The 25,321-nt window shown below is 42.2% G+C and overlaps 1 protein-coding gene across 4 annotated transcripts in view; it reads left to right on the top strand.

Moving 5' to 3' along the window:
• gabrg2 (gamma-aminobutyric acid type A receptor subunit gamma2) overlaps positions 1-25,321 on the top strand; it is a 61,154-nt gene that overhangs the window by 4,682 nt on the left and 31,151 nt on the right. For all 4 annotated transcript variants that reach the window (XM_041893602.2, XM_041893601.2, XM_041893600.2 and 1 more), the window contains exons 2-6: positions 2,246-2,385; positions 4,761-4,828; positions 15,037-15,257; positions 15,819-15,901; positions 24,523-24,660. In XM_041893602.2, coding sequence (XP_041749536.1) covers positions 2,246-2,385; positions 4,761-4,828; positions 15,037-15,257; positions 15,819-15,901; positions 24,523-24,660 — 650 coding nt within the window. The remainder of the gene's footprint in view (positions 1-2,245; positions 2,386-4,760; positions 4,829-15,036; positions 15,258-15,818; positions 15,902-24,522; positions 24,661-25,321) is intronic.

Genomic DNA, 25,321 nt, shown 5'->3' with positions numbered 1-25,321 from the left:
GGGGTCTTACATGTACAGTATATTGGTATTTGATTAATTATTGGTGTTGATGATAAGAATTGAATTAGAGAGCATATTTAACAGAACTCCTTTAAGGAGTGTTTTCAAATACATCCTAATTGGTTTCCTGATACGTGAGGAAAATGTGGATCAAAAATACATCTGATAGCATTTTTCACATGATGCAACTACAGTAAAGGCCATCTTAACCCTTTCAGTATAGGAAACAGTCCTATAGGCTCTCCAGCTGTGGCATGTTCTCAATGGGGGTAGCTACAATAACATTACTGCACTCCAGTGGACTCCAGCATCACACTCTAACTTGGACATTTTTATGGGCCTCCAGTTACCAAATTAGCCACTGATACTTTAGATCTGTCTGGGGGACATACACAGTTTTCTCTTTCATCCAGCCATCTCTGGAGGATTTCCATTGACAACTGGGTTCTGCTGAAACGTGGGAACAGCACCTGAATGCTATTCCCTCCTTAGTTTTTACACTGCTGCTACCCGCTGTTTATTATCTATGCATAGTCACTTTACCCCTAATGTACAAATTACCTCGACTGACCTGTACCCCCGCACAATGACTCGGTACCGGTACCCCCTGTATATAGCCTTGGTATTGTTATTTTATTGTGTGACTTTTTTTTAACACCGTTTATTGACTAAGTAACTATATTTTCTTAAAACTGCATTGTTGGTTGAGGGCTTATAAGTAAGCATTTCACGGTAAGGTCTACACCTGTTGTATTCGGCGCATGTGACAAATACAATTTAAGTTAATTTAATCTATTTACAATGTCGAAGATAGCCCAAAAAGATCCAAGCTGTCCTGAATCCGTCTATAAAGTCTTAATGTGTTGGTGGTGTCGCCATATGAAATAGAGAGCACGTAATGCTGCCTGAGGAAGCCTGGTAGTCAAAACACAATGTCCTGCACCATGCCTAAGTGCATGAAAACAATTCTAACTCTGAAGCCTCTCTCTGCTCAAAGGGCTTCCGGTAGCTGGCTGTTGTCAAGGTTTTTCTATTATATATAGTATCCCTCAGATTCCATGGTTACTGAGTTGGGTACAGCTCTAGCGCTGTGATTGGTACAGTAAGTTCTGACACAATGGAAATCCTTCATATTCAATCTTATCGTGCCATTGGCAGGAACAACTTCACAGAGCCCCAAATCTGTGTTTGTTAGTCTGATCACACACTTCATGACAGTGTGTTGCCGTTAGCACTTCTAGATAAGACTCGTCTGTGGTGCGCTCCAATGCACCATTATTAGTGTATTCACGCCTCCAGCCTCAGTATCCCAGCCCCATTGCAAAACACTTTTATTCAATGTGTAATTCAGTTAACTGGCTCTTGGCTGAGTGAAGAAAATATTAATTAGGATTGTTGAGACATTGTAATGCATTGAGACGTTTTACAGAGGTGAGCCAACTCACAAGACTAACCCTTCTGCTTGAGCACTGAAAAAACAGCAGAGAACCAAGGAATCTCAAAGAAGAAATCTCACAAATGGAACAACAGATCCACTGTTTGTACCTTGCATTCCTTCATTGTTTTATGAAAGGGCCTGGGTAACCAGAACGTTCTCTCCCCATGTTTCTCTCCTAACTGGGTCTTTGGGGACTATGGAACTCTTGGTTGAGACATTTTACAGAGGTGAGCCAACTCACAAGACTGACCCTTCTGTTTGAGCACTGAAAAGTGCTCAGAGAACCAAATAATTATATTACAAAATCTCACACAAAGGAACAATGTCAGGTCCACTGTTCGCACCTTGCATTTCTTCAGTGTTATGAAAGGGCCTGGGTAACCAGAACGTTCTCACCCCATCTTTATCTCCTAACTGTTTTTTTTTTTTTTTTGAAGACTATGGCACTATTCATTGCCGTTATCCTCTCATCCAGCTGCACTGTGGGGCTGGTGTCAGTTTGTGAGGACTTTCATGTAGGGTATCACATAGAGAACAGCAGGAGTTCTGCCCTTTTATCCTGTTTCTGGCTTGTCCTTTGATTTCAACCAGCGGGCAGTGCACATTTGAAAGAATGGAGCCTGAACGCATAGCATGCTTAGCCTAGTATGATGTAGTGGTCTTTTCTGTGCTGTTGTTGTGGATAGTTGCTTTACATATTTATAGCATGACAAGGTTTTTCTCTCATTTTATTTTACCTCACTGTTTATAGTGCTGATGGAAAAATGATTGCTTGATATTTCCTCTCTTCCCCTTTCCTCTCCCCAGCTCCCTGCAGACTGAAAATGACGATGATGTGACAAACAAAACGTGGGTGTTGACTCCCAAAGTGTACGAGAGCGATGTCACCAACATCCTAAACAGCCTACTAGATGGCTACGATAACAAACTGCGACCAGATATAGGAGGTAGGTGTCATACCACTGATTGGCTTCTGCTGCTATGGCCGCCCTCCCCATTACCGATCTCCAGCCGCATCAACATCGTCATCACTGTCGATCTACATCAGTATCACAAGCCGTGAGTGATGAGCAGATGCCAATCATCACTGATTGCATCATCAGAGACAGCCCTCTCATTTCAGTGAGCCCATTCAGTCTACAGGGCCATAGGCCCGCCCCAGTAGGACTCGTGTAAAGGATGGTGCAACAGAAACAGCATGCTAGCATTATTATGCAGAAGCAGTGTGAGCTGTGAAACCTGGACGGGCTGGTTATCCATCATGGGCCTATTAGCCTTGTCTGTCACTGCACTGCTGTGGGCCAAGTATAGAGCCAGTGAAGTAGCTATCTCTCCCTTCACTTGGGCTGGCAGCTGGGCTCAGCCCCCATGTTCAGACAGAAAATGCACACAGCTACAATAGATCTACTGAGGCAGCCACCACCATCTTACCATCAAACATGATCTGATGTTGCACCCAGTCATCTTCTCCCAGACTGCCAGAGTTACACAGTGGGTATAATTAGCTAACAACAACCAAGAGTGCTACGGTTTTTTCTCCTCCATGCACTGAAAACTGGGATTTGGATTCATTGCAGATTGTGCACAGTTCTTTTGAAGTCCATTGTGCAGCTCATCCCATTGTAATGCTGATGCAGTCTATGTACAGCAAAAGAGCTAACAAGAAAGATAGGTGGGGAATGACATTTTCATTTCCTCGCATTATGACATCACAAGGACGCAGGCTGGAATGTCGTTATCTGCTAAAAAGGAAATGGTGTGCTTCATGGCATGCAGGTATAGAATATAAGTATAAGACATAATATAAAGCCAACCTGGAGCGAAATGAAATGAGGACGTCCAAATGGTAGTTTGGTTTTTACACATTATTGCATCTTTGATGAGTATTCCAATGATGAATGTAGCAGTTTGTTGATATGACTGCATGAATGTTATCATCCTCAAACATGGTCTGGGAATTCAGAAAGCCAAGCTATGTTTTTATTAAATTTTGTATACGCCCATATTTGTTGTATTTTTCAAATAAATCAATTTACCAGCTGGGCAATTGGAACTAAATCTGGCTTTAAGTTCTGGTTTTTGTCATGCTATGTGTTTTACTCTGATCATGCAGTCCATGTCCCACATATTTATGTAAAGTACTCTCAGTAACATCTTTTTAAGTCTATTCTTTAGGAATTAATGTTGGGAGTTGGAAACTCACTAAATGAGGTGAGTTTATGTCCACTCACTATATTATCTCTAGTAACATGCCTTTTATGGTGAGAGAGTTTGTGACTGGAGATAAACTAGAAGCCATGTATGTGTTGTGTCAAAGCCTTTACCACATCCATATCTTGGAAAAGCAGAGATCGTCTCAGCCTCAGGACAGATGTAGGATCCTAATATGATCCTGTTGCAGGATATCTTTCCTTGCGATGCAGGACATTTAAAACTTGTAGTGTATTTTAGGTTTAAAAAGGTTTCTGAAGTTTGTAATTTCCACTTTGAAATTTCAGACTTGATTTTCTCTTACAAAAAATATATCAACCCCTACAAAAATGTCCATTAATTATAATCCACATAATAATTCACATTTCCTGTTAATGCAGGATTATTTTCCTGCTGTAGCAAACTGGCTCAAATTAAGATCCTGCATCTGTACTGTGATGTACTGTATCATGCAGTATGCTCCAGTACCATGGTGAACTTTGGACTTTGACGTTGAGTAGGGATGACTCGGAGGACGTGACAGAAGACCATTCTCATACTGACACCAAGCTGTCCAGTTCTTCTACCTGTATTTCCTCTGACATCCTCCCTGCAGTCACAACCATGTTCTACAAGGCCCGGGCTAATGTGGGGATGGAGATGAAGAGCTGAAAGAAACTACGTTTCCCAAAAGAATAGCTGCCCAAAACTATGTTTCCCATAAGCACCCACACCCATGAGCACCCACTTCGAGAGAGAGAGAGAGAGAGAGAGAGAGAGAGAGAGAGAGAGAGAGAGAGAGAGAGAGAGAGAGAGAGAGAGAGAGAGAAGAGAGAGAGAGGGGAAGATGAGAGAGAGAGAGAGAAAGGGGGGGAGAGAGAGAGAGAGAGAGAGAGAGAGAGAGAGAGAGAGAGAGAGAGAGAGAGAGGGAGGGGGAGAGAGAGAGAACATTTAGTACAGGGTATGGCAAAGTCTGGACAGCTCCACCGTGCCATCATTTTACACTTGGACACACTAACTGCTACAGTACTACAAGCTGTTTTTCCCTGACATAAGATAGACATAGACATGAATAATACCTAAACACAGAATATCGAATGTGCATCATAACACTTGTTCTTTCTTCTTTCAGTCAAACCAACCGTGATCCACACGGACATGTTTGTCAACAGTATCGGCCCAGTGAATGCTATCAATATGGTGAGTATATAGAGAGAGTCTCCTCCCAAAATACAATCTGTTGCTACTGCTTATTATCTATCCTGTTGCCTAGTCACTTTATCCCTACCTACAGTTGAAGTCGGAAGTTTACATACACTTAGGTTGGAGTCATAAAACTCGTTTTTCAACCACTCCACAAATTTCTTGTTAACAAACTATAGTTTTGGCAAGTCGGTTAGGACATCTACTTTGTGCATGACACAAGTAATTTTTCCAACAATTGTTTACAGACAGATTATTTCACTTATAATTCACTGTATCACAATTCCAGTGAGTCAGAAGTTTACATACACTAAGTTGACTGTGCCTTTAAACAGCTTAGAAATTTCCAGAAAATGATGTCATGGCTTTTGAAGCTTCTGATAGGCTAATTGACATAATTTGAGTCAATTGGAGGTGTACCTGTGGATGTATTTCAAGGCCTACCTTCAAACTCAGTGCCTCTTTGCTTGACATCATGGGAAAATCAAAAGAAATCAGCCAAGACCTCTGAAAAAAAATTGTAGACCTCCACAAGTCTGGTTCATCATTGGGAGCAATTTCCAAACGCCTGAATGTACCACGTTCATCTGTACAAACAATAGTACGCAAGTATAAACACCATGGGACCACAAAGCCATCATACCACTCAGGAAGGAGACACGTTCGGTCTCCTAGAGATGAATGTACTTTGGTGCAAGAAGTGCAAATCAATCTCAGAACAACAGCAAAGGACCTTGTGAAGATGCTGGAGGAAACAGGTACCATAGTAAAACGAGTCCTATATCGACATAACCTGAAAGGCCGCTCATCAAGGAAGAAGCCACTGCTCCAAAACCGCCATAAAAAAGCCAGACTACAGTTTGCAACTGCACATGGGGAAAAATATCGTACTTTTTGGAGAAATGTCCTCTGGTCTGATGAAACAAAAATAGAACTCTTTGGCCATAATGACCATCGTTATGTTTGGAGGAAAAAGGGGATAGCTTGCAAGCCGAAGAACACCATCCCAACCGTGAAGCACGGGGGTGGCAGCATCATGCTGTGGGGGTGCTTTGCTGCAGGAGGGACTGGTGCACTTCACAAAATACATGACATCATGAGGAAGGAAATTATGTGGATATATTGAAGCAATATCTCAAGACATCAGTCAGGAAGTTAAAGCTTGGTCGCAAATGGGTCTTCCAAATGGACAATGACCCCAAGCATACTTCCAAAGTTGTGGCAAAATGGCTTAAGGACAACAAAGTCAAGGTATTGGAGTGGCCATCACAAAGCCCTGACTTCAATCCTATAGAAAATGTGTGTTCAGAACTGAAAAAGCGTGTGCGAGCAAGGAGGCCTACAAACCTGACTCAGATACACCAGATCTGTCAGGAGGAATGGGCCAAAATTCACCCAACTTATTGTGGGAAGCTTGTGGAAGGCTACCCGAAATGTTTGATTAAATACTAGTTGAGTGTATGTAAACTTCTGACCCACTGGGAATGTGATGAAAGAAATAAAAGCTGAAATAAATCATTCTCTCTAGTATTATTCTGACATTTCACATACTTAAAATAAAGTGGTGATCTTAACTGACCTAAGACAGGGATTTTTTACTAGGATTAAATGTAAGGAATTGTGAAAAACTGAGTTTTAATATATTTGGCTAAGGTATTTGTAAACTTACGACTACAACTGTATATGTACATATCTACCTCAATGACTTCTTACCCCTGAACATCGACTCAGTACTGGTAACCCGTGTATATAGCCAAGTTATCGTTACTCATTGTGTATTTATTCCTCATGTTATTATTTTTCTATTATTTCTCTATTTACTTTTAATTGTTTAATTTTTTTGAATTGTTCAGAAGGGCCCGTAAGTAAGCGTTCCACTGTTAGTCTACACCTGTTGTTTACGAAGCATGTGACAAATACAATTTGATTTGATTTGATTGATATGATCTCTTTCAGTAGCCGTCGATCATTGCACTTTTTCAGACATATTTTATTCACGTCATGGTCTGTTCATGTACACGCCAAGGTTGATTTAAAAATAGATACATACAGTGCCTTCGGAATGTATTCAGACTTTTTCCACATTTTCTGACGTTACAGCCTTATTCTAAAATTGATTAAAAATAAAATGTTCATCAGCGATCTACACACAACACCCCATAATGACAAAGCGATAAAAGGTTTTTAGAAATGTTTGCAAATGTATTAAAAATAAAAAACAGAAATACCTTATTTACATAAGTATTCAGACCCTTTGCTATGAGACTCTAAATTGAGCTCAGATGCATCCTGTTTCCATTGATCATCCTTGAGATGTTTCTACAACTTTATTGGAGTCCACCTGTGGTAAATTCAATTGACTGGACATGATTTGGAAAGGCACACACCTGTCTATATAATGTCCCACTGTTGAAAGTGCATGTAAGAGCAAAAACCAAGCCATGAGGTCGAAGGAATTGTCCGTAGAGCTCCGAGACAGAATTGTGTCGAGACACAGATCTGGGGAAGGGTACCAAAACAATTCTGCAGCATTAAAGGTCCCCAAGAACACAGTGGCCTCCATCATTCTTAAATGGAAGAAGTTTGGAACCACCAAGACTCTTCCTAGAAGCTGGCCGCCCGGCCAAACTGAGCAATTGGGGAAGAAGGGCCTTGGTCAGGAGGTGACCAAGAACCCGATGGTCACTCTGACAGAGCTCTAGAGTTCCTCTGTGGAGATGGGAGAACCTTCCAGAAGGACAACCATCTCTGCAGCACTCCACCAATCAGGCCTTTATGGTAGAGTGGCCAAACGGAAGCCATTCCTCAGTAAAAGGCACATGACAGCCTGCTTGGAGTTTGCCAAAAGGCACCTAAAGACTCTCAGACCATGAGAAACAAGATTCTCTGGTCTGATGAAACCAAGATTGAACTATTTGGCATGAATGCCAAGCGTCACGTCTGGAGGAAACCTGGCACCATCCCTACGGTGAAGCATGGTGGTGGCAGCAAGACAATGCAGGAGTGGCTTCAGGACAAGTCTCTGAATGTCCTTGAGTGGCCCAGCCAGAGCCCGGACACTGATCTAACATCTCTGTAGAGACCAGAAAATAGCTATGAAGCAACTCTCCCCATCCAACCTGACAGATCTTGAGAGGATCTTTAGAGAGGAATGGGAGAAACTCCCCAAATACAGGTGTGCCAAGCTTGTAGCCTCATACCCAAGAAGACTAGAGGCTGTAATTGCTGCCAAAGGTGCTTCAACAAAGCATTGAGTAAAGGTTCTGAATACTTAGGTAAATGTGATATTTCATTATTATTTTTTGCTTTGTCATTATGGGGTATTATGTGTAAATTGATGAGGAAAAAAACAATTTAATCAATTTTAGAATAAGGCTGTAACGTAACAAAATGTGGAAAAAGTCAAGGGGTCTGAATACTCTCCGAATGTACTCTACATTGGAAGCTGTAATGTTGATGAATTACATTATATAATGAATGGCATAATCGTGTTATGATTGTGTTGCGTTTATGTCATGCCATGGATTGTTGCATAAATCAAACTTTAGATACCTTGCTCAAGGTAACATCAAAGCTTTTGTTTCATTGCCTTGGCTATGGTTGTCAGAAAGACATCCAGAATTCAGTGGAGTAGGCCTATATAAACTTGATGGAATAATTTACTCCAAGATGGTTGTTGCTATTTTAGACAGAGTACAGGAGTTACTGTAAGCTGGGCTGTAAAAGACGGCAGGGTGTGTGTATGGTGAGATAAGTGGACTGCATTGCTTAGAGAGCCTGCAACCACTGTGTCCCATTGTACTACAGTTAAAATCCCTGCTGAGGTTCCAATTCCATTGTAATTCAGCACAACAATCTCATCTCCACCATGGGTAAGTGCCAAGCCACAGAGAGAGTCTTAACACAAGCGTGGCTCTGTTACTGTCACCGCGGGGTTAAAAGACAGTCACTCTTTTGATCTTCTTGTTGTTAATCACCTTGAGCCTCCATAGCAACCAGCTCACATTTCTTGTGTGCGTGTGCATGTGTGCGTTGTGTGTCTGTTTGTGTGTGAGTGTGCCTTTGTGTGTGCGTGCGCGTGCATGTGTGAAGACCATATTGATTGCTGTACATTCAGATGTATTCAGTGCTGGGTACGTTCACATTAAATCACATCATGGCTGTTGTTGAGGAAATTGTGGTGAGGATACAAAATTTTCTAAAGAGAAGAGGATTATGGGTCGACTGATGATGCAGGGGTGTGTATCGAAGCATAAACAGTATGTTGTGGACCTCTGTAGCTCAATTGGTAGAGCATGGTGCTTGTAACGCTAGGGTAGAGGGTTCGATCCCCGGGACCACCCATACGTAAAAATGTATGCACACGTGACTGTAAGTCGCTTTGGATAAAAGCGTCTGCTAAATGGCATATTAAAACTATTCACTTTGCCACAGCTTTTAGCAGCATCCATTTGGTGCAGGGCCTGCTTGGGTCGTAAGTTGAATGCCCTATAGAGATAGTAACATCCTGCTTTCTGGTCTGTAGTCATGGCGTTGGAATTTAACCGGAAGCCGTTGCTACAAATGTTTACCTGTGCATGCACACTTCCTATTCCGAACAGGAAGGAATCTAGCCACCATTATAATGGGAATATACCTGGTAGCAGTAGGCTTACAGTATAGGATCCTCCAAACTGGTTTCAGTAGAATATGGCTATGGAGGTAAAAGAGATAGGTACTAGATAAGTAGTAGTCTACGGGATGTTTGCAAATTTGGCCAAAACTGCATGTTTTAAACTTCCAGTTTTGGGCTTGATGTGTCAATTTACAGTATAGTTCATGTACACAAAAAATCGATTAATTTAATGATTGTTTTACCTTATTTAACCACGGAATCCCTAGTTGGACATAGGTTTTAGACCACCAGAGTTATGAAGCTTTAGGCAGCCTTTTTTTCCAACATACGGGAATCTGGTGACATACTGTTGGCTTGTGTTCCTGTGACATGGGCAAGCCCCTGGCCATTTGATTGACAGCCAGCAATAAGCACCTGAAACTGTGCAATGTGCATTCTCTCATTCCTACAAGACAGACAGTCTACAGTAGTTGACCCACTAGTTAGTAGTAAACACAAATCTTTTGAAGAACCAAACATGTCAGAATAGGTAACGTAGCTACAGTGAGGGAAAAAAGTATTTGATCCCCTGCTGATTTTGTACATTTGCCCACTGACAAAGAAATGATCAGTCTATAATTTTAATGGTAGGTTTATTTGAACAGTGAGAGACAGAATAAATAAAACAAATCCAGAAAAAGGCATGTCAAAATGTTATAAATTGATTTGCATTTTAATGAGGGAAATAAGTATTTGACCCCCTCTCAATCAGAAAGATTTCTGGCTCCCAGGTGTCTTTTATACAGGTAACGTGCTGAGATTAGGAGCACACTCTTAAAGGGAGTGCTCCTAATCTCAGTTTGTTACCTGTATAAAAGACACCTGTCCACAGAAGCAATCAATCAATCAGATTCCAAATTCTCCACCATGGCCAAGACCAAAGAGCTCTCCAAGGATGTCAGGGACAAGATTGTAGACCTACACAAGGCTGGAATGGGCTACAAGACCATCGCCAAGCAGCTTGGTGAGAAGGTGACAACAGTTGGTGCGATTATTCGCAAATGGAAGAAACACAAAATAACTGTCAATCGTCCTCGGCCTGGGGCTCCATGCAAGATCTCACCTCGTGGAGTTGCAATGATCATGAGAACGGTGAGGAATCAGCCCAGAACTACACGGGAGGATCTTGTCAATGATCTCAAGGCAGCTGGGACCATAGTCACCAAGAAAACAATTGGTAACACACTACGCCGTGAAGGACTGAAATCCTGCAGCGCCCGCAAGGTCCCCCTGCTCAAGAAAGCACATATACATGCCCGTCTGAAGTTTGCCAATGAACATCTGAATGATTCAGAGGAGAACTGGGTGAAAGTGTTGTGGTCAGATGAGACCAAAATCGAGCACTTTGGCATCAACTCAACTCGCCGTGTTTGGAGTAGGAGGAATGCTGCCTATGACCCCAAGAACACCATCCCCACCGTCAAACATGGAGGTGGATACATTATGCTTTGGGGGTGTTTTTCTGCTAAGGGGACAGGACAACTTCACCGCATCAAAGGGCCGATGGACGGGGGCCATGTACCGTCAAATCTTGGGTGAGAACCTCCTTCCATCAGCCAGGGCATTGAAAATGGGTTGTGGATGGGTAATCCAGCATGACAATGACCCAAAACACACGGCCAAGGAAACAAAGGAGTGGCTCAAGAAGAAGCACATTAAGGTCCTGGAGTGGCCTAGCCAGTCTCCAGACCTTAATCCCATAGAAAATCTGTGGAGGGAGCTGAAGGTTCGAGTTGCCAAACGTCAGCCTCGAAACCTTAATGACTTGGAGAAGATCTGCAAAGACGAGTGGGACAAAATCCCTACTGAGATGTGTGCAAACCTGGTGGCCAACTACAAGAAACGTCTGACCTCTGTGATTGCCAACAAGGGTTTTGCCACCAAGTACTAAGTAATGTTTTGCAGAGGGGTCAAATACTTATTTCCTTCATTAAAATGCAAATCAATTTCTAACATTTTTGACATGTGTTTTTCTGGATTCTTTTGTTGTTATTCTGTCTCTCACTGTTCAAATAAACCTACCATTAAAATTATAGACTGATTATTTATTTGTCAGTGGGCAAACGTACAAAATCAGCAGGGGATCAAATAGTTTTTTCCCTCACTGTATATATGCTATGCATAATACGTCTTTATTAAAGGTTGCTGGTTCGAATCCTGAGCCGACTAGGTAAAAAATCTGCCATTGTGCCCTTGAGCAAGGCACTTAACCGTAATTGCTCCTGTAAGTCGCTCTGGCTAAGCGCGTCTGCTAAATGACTTAAATGTTAAATGTAAATTATTATACTTGTTGTTTTTACTGTGAAAGCTGATTAGCTCAGAGACAGCTCAGACTGGGTGGAATGGAATGGACCCCTCTACTGTGTTGAGAAACAGAGGTGGGATAGGCAGTACATTTCAGCTCCCTCTTGGCCAGGCCAAAATAAAAAGGCCAAGAGAGCCATGTCATTGGCTTTGGGCTGTCCGGTAAAAAATTACAATAATAGCCCATTGAATTTGCATAAATGTGTGCCGGGTAACAGAGTTGCTTTTTATCTTGTTTATGACTCTTTGTTGTGGATTTGGGCTTTATTGTTAGGCTTTGTGCAAAAGTTATTGCCCCTATGTCCTCTCACACACACATTTTCCTCTGCCTGCACTTCAGTTTTTCTCTACCCGCACTGCAGGAAGGATTTTGTCGGAGTGAGAGCAAAGTGCTTCTCAGGGAGGTTATGAGGTTAAACAATGCTTCTGCTAAACAAGGGAAGCCATTAATTGCCCCGTTAAACGTTTAATTTTCAGGTTGAGGGGCCCAAGATGGCCCAGTTCAGCTGCATTCTTTGATAGGGACAAAGGATTCATGGCCTGAAAGGAAGCCATTTTGCTTTGAGAAAGTGCTCTGCCAATGTATCCCAGACAGCAGTTTTACCATGTAGAATGTAAAACTGCCCTCAGTATAAACGGTTTCGGTGGAACCTGGAGAGTTTATTCAATGTTCTGGAGGACACTCGTTCCTGTTAAGGGTCTCAGGGCATTCCGATCCAGTTAAGGATCTTAGAGTGTTCTACAGTAGTGTTTTTATTCATTGTTAAATTTCAACACAGAATTTTAACGTGTATATAAATGAAGAGTTTTGTTCCAAAACGCTATATCCACAAATGTTCAAATTTACACACGTGTATAAAATATTACTGATCTCAGATTTTTTATTAATAGAGTTTAGATATGTATGAATTTTTTTTTTTGCGCAAAACTCTATATATCCATTGTTTAGCTGGAATGCAATGTTCGTATCCTGTATATTTGACTGTAATATGTGGTCGTCTCACCTAGCTATCTTAAGATGAATGCACTTACTGCAAGGCGCTCTGGATAAGAGCATTTGCTAAATTACATTGACATTTTAGTAGACGCTCTTATCCAGAGCGACTTACAGTTAGTGAGTGCATACATTTTCATACTGGCCCCCCGTGGGAATCGAACCCACAACCCTGGCGTTGCAAACGCCATGCTCTACCAACTAAGCTACACGGGACCACCATATGACACTTAGATTGCACACAGGTGGACTTTATTTAACTAATTATGTAACTTCTGAAGGTAATTGGTTGCACCAGATCTAATTTAGAGGCTTCATAGCAAAGGGGGTGAATACATACAGTTGAAGTCGGAAGTTTACAGTGAGGGGAAAAAAATATTTGATCCCCTGCTGATTTTCTACGTTTGCCCACTGACAAATAAATGATCAGTCTATCATTTTAATGGTAGGTTTATTTGAACAGTGAGAGACAGAATAACAACAAAAAAATCCAGAAAAACGCATGTCAAAAATGTTACTAAATTGATTTGCATTTTAATGAGGGAAATAAGTATTTGACCCCCTCTCAATCAGAAAGATGTCTGGCTTCCAGGTGTCTTTTATACAGGTAACGAGCTGAGATTATGAGCACACTCTTAAAGGGAGTGCTCCTAATCTCAGCGTGTTACCTGTATAAAAGACACCTGTCCACAGAAGCAATCAATCAATCAGATTCCAAACTCTCCACCATGGCCAAGACCTCTCCAAGGATGTCAGGGACAAGATTGTAGACCTACACAAGGCTTGAATGGGCTACAAGACCATCGCCAAGCAGTTTGGTGAGAAGGTGACAACAGTTGGTGCGATTATTCGCAAATGGAAGAAACACAAAATAACTGTCAATCTCCCTCGGCCTGGGGCTCCATGCAAGATCTCACCTCGTGGAGTTGCAATGATCATGAGATCGGTAAGGAATCAGCCCAGAACTACACGGGAGGATCTTGTCAATGATCTCAAGGCAGCTGGGACCATAGTCACCAAGAAAACAATTGGTAACACACTACGCCGTGAAGGACTGAAATCCTGCAGCGCCCGCAAGGTCCCCCTGCTCAAGAAAGCACATATACATGCCCGTCTGAAGTTTGCCAATGAACATCTGAATGATTCAGAGGAGAATGACTAAAATGTCAAATGTAAATGTTTTACGTACAGATCTCATATGTAGCATTTGTACATTTCTTTATTAAAATGTAGTTATGTGTTACATTTGACTGTGTAAAACATAGTAGTACTACTTATTCCTCTGTGAGTGAGGCGGATATAGCATTTTACACACAAAAACATGATTATTTGTCTCTTTGAAATGAAACCATCAAGTGATTTTAAACAAATACATGGCTGTCATTGAACAACCCCATGCCATGATTAGATAGGGGAAAAACACACCAATCTCTTTCATAATTTCTTTAAACAATAAAACCTAATTTACCAACATTTCTGAAAACATACAGTACCTGTAAAAGTTTGGACACACCTACTCATTCAAGGGTTTTTCTTTATTTTTTTTTACTATTTTCTACATTTTTACTATTTTCTACATTTGGTATTTTACCAAATAGGGATATCTTCTGTATACCACCCCTACCTTGTCACAACACAACTGATTGGCTCAAACACATTAAGAAGGAAAGAAATTCCACAAATTAACTTTTAACAAGTTAATTGAAATGCATTCCAGGTGACTACTTCATGAAGCTTGTTGAGAGAATGCCAATAGTGTGCAAAGCTGTCATCAAGGCAAAGGGTGGCTACTTTGAAGAATCTGAAATATAAAATATATTTTGATTTGTTTAACACTTTTTTGGTTACTACATGATTCCATATGTGTTATTTCATAGTTTGGATGTCTTTACTATTATTCTACAATGTAGAAAATAGTAAAAATAAAGAAAAACCCTGGAATGAGTAGGTGTGTCCAAACTTTTGACTGGTACTGTATACATAGCATTTTGGAATGAAACTCTTCAAATGATGACTATGGATGGAATCCACTCAACTGTCATAGGGATGGGTAATTAGGAAGTGTCTATATACTACTGCTTGTGTACATACTTCTTATTCTGAAAACGGGATGCATATACCTGTGAGTGGGGTCTACCTAGTAATATTAGGTTCCTACAGTAGTAAAAAACATTCTCTGATCTCATTTGACCTTGTATAATACCGCACTGCGGGTTTAATTGAATCGAGCCTGTGTTTTTTTTCCCTCCGCAGGAGTACACCATCGACATATTTTTTGCCCAGACATGGTACGACCGGAGGTTAAAGTTCAACAGTACCATGAAGGTATTGCGTCTCAACAGCAACATGGTGGGCAAGATCTGGATCCCTGACACCTTCTTCCGCAACTCCAAAAAGGCCGACGCCCACTGGATCACCACACCCAATCGTATGCTCCGGATCTGGAACGACGGACGGATACTTTACACACTGCGGTGAGATGTTGTCCAATGAAGAAGCACCGCTGGGTGACTCTGACACAAATGAGGAAACAGAGACGGTTTCCAGTTGACTGTATTTGACAGGCAGTAGTTGATTGAGCTTGACGGATTGCGCTTCGGACCACATGAATCATCCTAATTTGGTGCCTCTGGTTAAGAAAGAAGAGTAGCTTCAGCCTGGCTAGCTAGCTAACTCTCCCTCACACTGTCTATTGAGAAGATTAACTTTGGTGGACTGGACTCCTCAACCCAGCAGTGATTGATGTTCTCCCAGAATGCAACCACAGTTCATTAATTCATTAGGGAACTCCAACCTCACCAATGGCTAATTATAATGTCCTAATGCTGAATAGAATGACACATAAGAAAAGGAAGCGCATGGATGGGTAATGCCAGTATTGCCCATTTTGTCAATAGGAAGGTTTAATGAGTTTCACTTTTAAGTCCACTGAACAGTAGAAATCAGACAGGAGAGTTACATAACATAATATGTTAGATGTTTTGTTGACAACCTGACCAGCACAGCAGATGTAAACTGTGTTTTTATGTTTGAAGGTTGACTATTGATGCCGAGTGCCAGCTTAAACTGAACAACTTCCCAATGGATGAGCACTCCTGTCCGCTGGAGTTTTCGAGCTGTAAGTCTGCTCTCTGCTACACCACCGTCGCTCTCACTCTTGTCTCTCTCGCTCACACACACACTCTCTCTCTCTCTCTCTCTCTCTCTCCATGGCCTCCACATGCCTGCTTCCAACAGCAGCGGCAGCCAAGAACAAGCACTATACTATGAAGACATCAGCACAGTGCACAACATGCTGCTGTGTTTTTAGCCCTTTTCTATTGTGAGAGAGGGAAAAGGGAGAGAGAAAGCAGTAAGAGACGGGAGAAGCAATACAATGAAAGGGGGAGAATAACATTAACCTCCAAACCGTAGCAGTTGAGATCAGGTACTGTAACCAGGCAGACGGGGTTGGTGAGAGAGACCAATACAGTAACTAGGCAGACAGGGTTGGTGAGAGAGACCAGTACAGTAACCAGACAGACAGGGTTGGTGAGAGAGACCAGGACAGTAACCAGACAGGGTTGGTGAGAGAGACCAGTACAGTAACCAGGCAGGGTTGGTGAGAGAGACCAGTACAGTAACCAGACAGGGTTGGTGAGAGAGACCAGTACAGTAACCAGGCAGGGTTGGTGAGAGAGACCAGTACAGTAACCAGGCAGGGTTGGTGAGAGAGACCAGTACAGTAACCAGACAGGGTTGGTGAGAGAGACCAGTACAGTAACCAGGCAGGGTTGGTGAGAGAGACCAGTACAGTAACCAGGCAGGGTTGGTGAGAGAGACCAGGACAGTAACCAGACAGGGTTGGTGAGAGAGACCAGTACAGTAACCAGGCAGGGTTGGTGAGAGAGACCAGTACAGTAACCAGGCAGGGTTGGTGAGAGAGACCAGTACAGTAACCAGACAGGGTTGGTGAGAGAGACCAGTACAGTAACCAGGCAGGGTTGGTGAGAGAGACCAGTACAGTAACCAGGCAGGGTTGGTGAGAGAGACCAGGACAGTAACCAGACAGGGTTGGTGAGAGAGACCAGTACAGTAACCAGGCAGGGTTGGTGAGAGAGACTAGTACAGAGAGACCACAGCCCACAGCCAGAGAAATCAGTGTTCCGCATGGGGAGCTGATGGGGAGGGGTTTATGGTAATGATCCTGTTAGGGAGCTACGATGACCATGTGACGGAGAGAGAGAGAGAGGTTCCTAAATAGGTCTAGAGCAACAACAAAATAAAAATGGGAGATGTAGCCCTAAAATCAGAACAGAAAAAACATTTTAAATTCATGAAAGCCAGCGGCTGAAATTAGTTTGAAGTGCATGAGCTTCCCTCAGTTGCAGCACACGTTGCAGCATATTTTTTCACCACACGCTGAGAAAGAGTACCACACGACAGTTTCAGTGCAACCATTTTGTATGGTTCTAATTGCTTCACACCCTCCCTGACAAAAGAGATTTGAGCCAGTAATGTTTCCTGAAAGCACAGCCATGGAAGGATCTCTGGAAGGAATGGCCTTAACACTAGAAACCCTGGGCCTCCATTGACCCCCCTTCAAGCTACATTTACATTTACGTCATTTAGCAGATGCTCTTATCCAGAGCGACTTACAAATTGGTGCATTCTTTTTTTTTCTTTTTCTTTTTTTGGGGGGGTGGGGTGGGGTAAGGGGGGGATTACTTTATCCTATCCCAGGTGTTCCTTAAAGAGGTGGGGTTTCAAATGTTTCCGGAAGGTGGTGAGTGACTCCGCTGTCCTGGCGTTGTGAGGGAGCTTGTTCCACCATTGGGGTGCCAGAGCAGCAAACAGTTTTGACTGGGCTGAGCGGGAACTGTGCTTCAGCAGAGGTAGGGGAGCCAGCAGGCCAGAGGTGGATGAACGCAATGCCCTCGTTTGGGTGTAGGGACTGATCAGAGCCTGAAGGTACGGAGGTGCCGTTCCCCTCACAGCTCCGTAGGCAAGCACCATGGTCTTGTAACATAAGAAAGCTAAAGAGAAGTCATTCTGACTGCAACATTCTAACAGTGTAATTAATTTATTTCATATATGCTAATCGCAAAAATAATAATTTGGTTGTGTTTATGAAGGCCTTGGGTAACATAAGAATACAATTTGTATTTTAGAAAAAATATATATATAGCATTTTCATTAGTTTATGTTACTGTAGGCTACAGTGGCTTGTGAAAGTATTCACCCCCCTTGGCATTTTTCCTATTTTGTTGCTTTACAACCTGGAATTAAAATATATTTTTTTGGTGTTTGTATCATTTGATTTATACAACATGCCTACCACTTTGAAGATGCTAAATATTTTTTATTGTGAAACAAACATGAACTAAGACAAAAAACAGAAAACTTGAGCGTTCATAACTATCCCCCCAAAGTCAATACTATGTACCGCAACCTTTTGCAGCAATTACAGCTTCAAGTCTCTTGGGGTATGTCTCTAGAAGCTTGGCACATCTAGCCACTGGGATTTTTGCCCATTCTTCAAGGCAAAACTGCTCCAGCTCCTTCAAGTTGGATGGGTTCCACTGGTGTACAGCAATCTTTAAGTCATACCACAGATTCTCAATTGGATTGAGGTCTGGGCTTTGACTAGGCCATTCCAAGACATTTAAATATTTCCCCTTAAACCACTTGAGTGTTGCTTTAGCAGTATGCTTAGGGTCATTGTCCTGCTGGAAGGTGAACCTCTGTCCCAGTCTCAAATCTCTGGAAGACTGAAACAGGTTTCCCTTAAGAATTTCACTGTATTTAGCGCCATCCATCATTCCTTCAATTCTGACCAGTTTCCCAGTCCCTGCTGATGAAAAACATCCCCACAGCATGATGCTGCCACCACCATGCTTCACTGTGGGGATGGTGTTCTCGGGGTGATGAGAGGTGTTGGGTTTGCGCCAGACATAGCGTTTTCCTTGATGGCCAAAAAGCTCAATTGTAGTCTCATCTGACCAGAGTACCTTCTACCATATGTTTGGGGAGTCTCCCACATGCCTTTTGGCGAACACCAAACGTGTTTGCTTATTTTTTTCTTTAAGCAATGGCTTTTTTCTGGCCACTCTTCTGTAAAGCCCAGCTCTGTGGCGTTTACGGCTTAAAGTGGTCCTATGGACAGATACTCCAATCTCCGATGTGGAACTTTGCAGCTCCTTCAGGGTGATCTTTGGTCTCTTTGTTGCCTCTCTGATTAATGCCCTCCTTGCCTGGTCCGTGAGTTTTGATGGGCGGCCCTCTCTTGGCAGGTTTGTTGTGGTGCCATATTCTTTCCATTTTTTTGTAATGGATTTAATGGTGCTCCGTGGGATGTTCAAAGTTTGTGATATTTTTTTTATAACCCAACCCTGATCTGTACTTCTCTACAACTTTGTCCCTGACCTGTTTGGAGAGCTCCTTGGTCTTCACGGTGCCGCTTGTTTGGTGGTGCCTCTTGCTTAGTTGAGTTGCAGACTCTGGGGCCTTTCAGAACATGTGTATATATACTGAGATCATGTGACACTTAGATTGCACAGAAGTGGACTTTATTTAACTAATTATGTGACTTCTGAAGGTAATTGGTTGACCAGGTCTTATTTAGGGGCTTCATAGCAAAGGGGGTGAATACATATGCACGCACCACTTTTCCGTAATTTTTTTTCCATTATTAAAAGTTATTCTTTTAATTTCACTTCACCAATTTGGACTGTTTTCTGTATGTCCATTACATGAAATCCAAATAAAAATCCATTTAAATTACAGGTTGTAATAAAACAAAAAAATGAAAAACGCCAAGGGGGATGAATACTTTTTCAAGGCACTTGAAGTCAGAAGTTTACATACACTTAGGTTGGAGTCATTAAAACTCGTTTTTCAACCACTCCACAAATTTCTTGTTAACAAACCATAGTTTTGGCATGTCGGTTAGGACATCTACTTTGTGCATGACACAAGTAATTTTTCCAACAATTGTTACAGACAGATTATTTCACTTATAATTCACTGTATCACAATTCCACTGGGTCAGAAGTTTACATACTAAGTTGACTTTGCCTTTAAACAGCTTGGAAAATTCCAGAAAATGATGTCAAGGCTTTAGAAGCTTCTGATAGGCTAATTGACATCATTTGAGTCAATTGGAGGTGTACCTGTGGATGTAATTCAAGGCCTACCTTCAAACTCAGTGCTTATTTGCTTAACATCATGGGAAAATCAAAAGAAATCAGCCAAGACCTCAGAAAAAAAAATGTAGACCTCCACAACTCTGGTTCATCCTTGGGAGCAATTTCCAAACGCCTGAAGGTACCACGTTCATCTGTACAAACAATAGTACGCAAGTATAAACACCATGGGACCACGCAGCCATCATACCGCTCAGGAAGGAGACGAGTTCTGTCTCCTAGAGATGAACGTACTTTGGTGCGAAAAGTGCAAATCAATCCCAGAACAACAGCAAAGGACCTTGTGAAGATGCTGGAGGAAAACAGGTACAAAAGTATCTATATCCACAGTAAAAACGAGTCCTAGATCGACATAACCTGAAAGGCCGCTCAGCAAGGAAGAAGCCACTGCTCCAAAACCGCCATAAAAAAGCCAGACTACGGTTTGCAACTGCACATGGGGACAAAGATCGTACTTTTTGGAGAAATGTCCTCTGGTCTGATGCAACAAAAATAGAAATGTTTGGCCATAATGACCATGGTTATGTTTGGAGGAAAAGGGGAAGGCTTGCAAGCCGACGAATACCATCCCAACCATGAAGCACAGGGGTGGCAGCATCATGCTGTGTGGGTGCTTTGCTGCAGGAGGGACTGGTGCACTTCACAAAATAGATGGCATCATGAGGAAGGAAAATTATGTGGATATATTGAAGCAACATCTCAAGACATCAGTCAGGAAGTTAAAGCTTGGTCGCAAATGGGTCTTCCAAATGGACAATGACCCCAAGCATACTTCCAAAGTTGTGGCAAAATGGCTAAAGGACAACAAAGTAAAGGTATTGGAGTGGCCATCACAAATCCCTGACCTCAATCCTATAGAAAATGTGTGGGCAGAACTGAAAAGGCGTGTGCGAGCAAGGAGGCCTACAAACCTGACTCAGTTATACCAGCTCTGTCAGGAGGAATGGGCCAAAATTCACCCAACTTATTGTGGGAAGCTTGTGGAAGGCTACTCGAAACGCTTGACCCAAGTTAAACAATTTAAAGGCAATGCTACCAAATACTAATTGAGTGTATGTAAACTTCTGACCCACTGAGAATGTGATGAAAGAAATAAAAGCTGAACTAAATAATTCTCTCTGCTATTATTCTGACATTTCACATTCTTAAAATATAGTGGTGATCCTAACTGACCTAAAACAGGGCATTTTTTACTGGGATTAAATGTCAGGAATTGTGAAAAACTGAGTTTAAATGTATTTGGCTAAGGTGTATGTAAACTTCCGACTTCAACTGTATATGTAAAAACTAAAAAACTAAACTTCCGGTGTTCAATAAATATTATTTGTGGAATGCCTTTGTTACAACTATCAAACAGAAAATATATGCGTATGAACATGGTAACAGCTTCTTTTTATAACTGCAAAATAAAATATAAAATACCCCAACCTCCAAGACACACAGTCAAAAGACACGTGGTCAAGTGATGAAAACACAGTAGCCTTAACATCATTATAAGCCCCAAGTGGCCTTGATAAATAGTGAAACTCGGCACAAAATTAATAAAGGCATTTCGAATGAATGTGCCTTCGGAAAGTATTCAGTATTTTTTTTTTTATGTCCCTCGTCAATCTACACACAATTCTCATAATGACAAAGCCAAAACAGGTTTATAGAAATTTTAGCAAATGGATTAAAAATAAAGAATTGAAATATCACATTTACATAAGTATTCAGACCCTTTACTTAGTACTGTCAGGTTGGATGGGGAGCTTCGCTGCACAGCTATTGTCAGGTCTCTCCAGAGATGTTAGATTGGGTTCAAGTCTGGGCTCTGGCTGGGCCATTCAAGGACATTCAGAGACTTGTCCCGAAGCCACTCCTGCGTAGTAGGCTGTGTGCTTAGGGTCGTTGTCCTGTTGGAAGGTGAACCTTCACCCCAGTCTGAGGTCCTGAGCGCTCTGGAGCAGGTTTTCATCAAGGATCTCTCTGTACTTTTCTCAGTTTATCTTTTCCTCGATCCTGACTAGTCTCTCAGTCGCTGCCGCTGAAAACATCGCCACAGCATGATGCTGCCACCACCATGCTTCACCGCAGGGATAGTGCCAGGTTTCCTCCAGACGTGACGCTTGGCTTTCAGGCCAAAGAGTTCAATCTTGGTTTAATCAGACCAGAGAATCTTGTTTTTCATGGTCTGAGAATCTTTAGGTGCCTTTTGGCAAACTCCAAGCGGGCTGTCATGTGCCTTTTACTGAGGAGTGGCTTCCGTCTGGCCACTCTACCATAAAGGCCTGATTGGTGGAGTGCTGCAGAGATGGTTGTCCTTTTGGAAGGTTCTCCCATCTCCACAGAGGAACTCTAGAGCTCTGTCAGAGTGACCATTGGGTTCTTGGTCACCTCCCTGACCAAGGCCCTTCTCCCCCGATTGCTCAGTTTGACCAGGCGGCCAGCTCTAGGAAGAGTCTTGGTGGATCCAAACTTCTTCCATTTAAGAATGATGGAGGCCACTGTGTTATTGGGGACCTTCAATGCTGCAGAAATGTATTGGTACCCTTCCCCAGATCTGTACCTCGACACAATCCTGTCTCTGAGCTCTACGGACAATTCCTTCGACCTCATGGCTTGGTTTTTGCTCTGACATGCACTGTCAACTGTGGGACCTTATATAGACAGGTGTGTGCCTTTCCAAATCATGTCCAATCAATTGAATATACCACAGGTGGACTCCAATCAAGTTGTAGAAACATCTCAAGGATGATCAATGGAAACAGGATGCACCTGAGCTCAGTTTCAAGTCTCATAGCAAAGGGTATGTAAATAAGGTATTTCTGTTTTTTATTTTTTATAAATTAGCAAAAATTCCTAAAAACCTGTTTTCGCTTCGTCATTTTGGGGTATTGTTTGTAGATTGCTGATTTTTATTTTTATTTAATCCATTTTAGAATAAGGCTGTAACGTAATTTTTTTTTGAAAAAGTCAAGGGGTCTGAATACTTTCTGAAGGCACTGTATGTGTAGATATGACAGCAGTCAAACATTTTCAATTATATCGTGCTTTTGTGCATCTTCACGCAATGGCATCAGTTGGATATCATTTAGCTGTTATCCCTTGTCCTAACAGTTGGCACAAATCTTTGTAACTTTCACTTGCTTGACTCACCTTGACACACCTTGACACACCTTGACACACCTTGACACACCTTTGTCTGGTTGTAGTGCGTAATAGTCTCTGGTTTTCTCTTTGTTGTGTCCCGTTGTCTTGTCATTCTTCAGCACCATGGTGGAATACAACGGCTGGGTTGGTGCCTTATTTTGCGCAGAGGGAGGGAGCTCCCGACTCACTTTGTTCATGGTGCCGGCCAGACTTGTTTTCTTTGCAAGCAACTTGTTCTCTATTGACAGTGAAGTAAATAAATTGTCCATAGTGATATTTCTCCCCTTGCCAACGTAAGGTTCCACAAGCCTTATCACCACATTCTCCGACACTCGCTCACCTGCTGCACGATGTGGACCTTTTCCCAGATATTAAAAGCCTTTCAGCATTACTCTCGCTGTGTAGCCTACTCCAAGTAGGCCAGAGTAGACTGATAAGACTGCTTTGATTCAGTGAACTGATATAGGGTACATACCATTTTGATATTAGGCCTATAATTAATAATAATAATAATATAATAATAATAATAATAATCTGATTATTATTATAATTAGACTGGATCAATACTATAGAATGTCCCGCCCTGTTCTTCATTCACATTATTTCATCTGTAGTTAAATGTGTGAAATTAGTTTCGGTATAGGTTAGGTTCAGTTTCGAGGCAAATCTCAGGGTGATTATCAGCTGGGCACTGCACTTTCAACTGTCTGAAGAAGGAGCGGAGCAGGCCCTACTGTTGGGAGAAGGAGGGGAAACGGGGGAGAAACCATTCAAATAATGACATGCCCTCTTAAAACTGGTTATAACTCCAGTTCTGTTTGCGATATTACGATTCTGACAACGGCAGTGTGTTATAGAGACTTATTTAGGCATGACTTTCAAAATGGCAGAGTAATAACATAAAATAAATCATAAGCAGTCAAAATGACTGCCTTAGCGGTTCTAGTTTTAATGTGGGCATCAAATAAAGACTACAACCGTCCATCCTAAGTATCTCAGAGGTTTACTGTTACAGGATATCTGTTACAGGATATATGTGGGCTATTCAACTAAAAGGCCCATTACAGCTTGCACTTGGGAAAGCTAATGTGCATTAAACCACCCCATTTAGCATGATGTAGGCCTATACATTGTAGTGTTCTTCTCTGGACAGAAATCAACAGAGACTTGACTCAAGGTCAGTTGTTATCAGATGTTATTAGTGTCCAGTCACTATTTAGGATTGCACCTTACGATGTTCCTGAATATTCGCTATGTCCACATTAAAGTCACCTTATACCTAATTACCGTTGGAGTGGTATAGAAGTACATAGCGTTACACATGACTTGTTTAACACGTTTTAATATTGGATGGATTCAGACATAGACCACCACAGGTAGTAATGTCCAGAGCTAACTGTCTCTCCCCCCTCCCTCTGTCCAGATGGCTACCCCAGAGAGGAGATAGTGTACAAGTGGAAGAGGAGCTCCGTGGAGGTGGGAGACATCCGCTCCTGGAGGCTCTACCAGTTCTCCTTCGTTGGCCTGAGGAACACCAGCGAGATCGTCAGGACCGTGTCGGGTAACAGTCTTTCTCTTTCTCTCTCTCTCTCTCTCTCTCTCTCTCTCTCTCTCTCTCTCTCTCTCTCTCTCAGCTTCCCTGTTCTGAATGTGGTTTACTCAAGGAGGCCCATCCCCCTTTTCCATATCCCCCCCTCTTCTGATTTCTGACACATGCAGCGTGCACACACCCTGGTGAATTAAAATACTATGTGCCTAATCCATAACAGAGGGAAACATATGCATTATGCATGCACACATTGTTTGTTGGTTGGATTCCAAAGCAGGAAATGAATTTGGCTCCTGAGGAAAATGGCTCCTCTACAGTGAAGCTAGTACCAGAGGCTTGTTAGAAGCAGTTTGGAGTTGAATGTTTATAACGTGTGGTGGTGTGTCAGGAGGCTTGTATGGAAATGCATGAATTCGTTGGGAAGTTACTGTGATATTCTCTGGCCTACAGCCTGACAGGGAGCTTTACCTTTGGCCTGCACAAAATGTATGGTCATTCAAACGTCTGTGTTTGCAAGGGAAATGGCTGACAAGTCTCCTCTAGGGGAAATTAATGTATGTAAAACTAAAGGCCAATCCATAAATCACAATGTTTAATCAGTCAAGAAGATATACTGGCATTTAAGCAGTTATTTCCCCTAAATGGCAGCTACAGAAGAAGAAGTGCTAACCAG

Source organism: Coregonus clupeaformis, chromosome 13, assembly GCF_020615455.1.
Source record: "Coregonus clupeaformis isolate EN_2021a chromosome 13, ASM2061545v1, whole genome shotgun sequence".
Lineage (NCBI taxonomy): Eukaryota > Metazoa > Chordata > Actinopteri > Salmoniformes > Salmonidae > Coregonus > Coregonus clupeaformis.
This window is presented reverse-complemented; position numbering and strand designations above follow the sequence as displayed.